General features: G+C 37.3%; 1 protein-coding gene across 1 annotated transcript in view; it reads right to left on the bottom strand.

Annotated features, from left to right (window-relative positions):
- The window catches only part of LOC119588232, a 29,402-nt gene that overhangs the window by 7,130 nt on the left and 21,262 nt on the right, over positions 1–1,010 (bottom strand). The window contains exons 4-5 of the mRNA XM_037936931.1: positions 873–940; positions 41–152 (exon numbers count right to left, since the gene is read on the bottom strand). Of these exons, the coding sequence (XP_037792859.1) occupies positions 41–152; positions 873–940 (180 nt within the window). The remainder of the gene's footprint in view (positions 1–40; positions 153–872; positions 941–1,010) is intronic.

Below are 1,010 nucleotides of genomic sequence, written 5' to 3'. Positions count from 1 at the left end.
CCGTCAATCCATCGTGATGTATTACTTCTTTTGTCTAAACTAAAGGATGGAAATTCGATAATGTAACGCCTTCAGCATGGTAGCGCATGCAACATTTGTTTTCTACTGATGCTGTGTTGTATGACCTGCTCGAGGAGCTGCCGAGGAACATACTAATAGAGATAAGATTTTCGTAAGCAAGGCATGTTCTACTTCTTACTATAGAAAGTGCAGATGAATTCGCCTCGTAAATACACAATAGATAATCTTGTGTTGTCTCTGACTTTAGGTACGTTCGTAAAACATGATTATGGATTATAATAATTTTCTCAAACATTTTTTATCGGGACTGCAAGAAGCTTGTACCATTCAAACACTCAAGTTTATAATGCCTTTTGGAAAGTTTGTTACACAAGTTCTGTGCAACATAACTCGTAAATCTACAGGCCTGTATCGATACATTTTTATGTGTACAAAATAACAATACTCAAATCAGCAGTTAAATTATAGTTCTCAGTGACCTCAGAGTGTTGAGGAATCTTTGCAATTTAATCGACATTATAGCAAACGTATCACCGTATCAATTCATTGTTGCATATATTACGTTGCTATATGGAATAAAGTTACCATTCAGTTATTTCGGTGAAGCGGACGCGATTCCTATCATTCTTGACACTCTATAAAGTCATATTAGGTTCCTCCTCGCAAATTAATCAAACAGTCTAACAAACAAGCGAAAAAAAACAAGAAAATTTCAAACTTGAACAAACTACCACACAACTTTTACGCCTTAATTAGGTACCACGATCCAGGTTAATGAGCGAAAATTGTCAGTTGCTTGGATCGGGAAAAAGCAGAAAGGTGCAATCTGTCTCAAGCACTTGCGCACGTACATGATGTGGAGGAGCCTGAGGCATATAACAGAGCGCTGTGGGTCAAGGCCCGAGGGTCCATCGATGAACTTAAATATTGTAATAAGTATTTAAAATATAACGTGCAAAGTAAGTAAGAAGCCCTTCCAGACACATATG

This window comes from Penaeus monodon, chromosome 23 (genome assembly GCF_015228065.2).
Source record: "Penaeus monodon isolate SGIC_2016 chromosome 23, NSTDA_Pmon_1, whole genome shotgun sequence".
Lineage (NCBI taxonomy): Eukaryota > Metazoa > Arthropoda > Malacostraca > Decapoda > Penaeidae > Penaeus > Penaeus monodon.
Note: the sequence above shows the minus strand (reverse complement) of the source record. Positions and strands in the feature narration are given on the sequence as shown.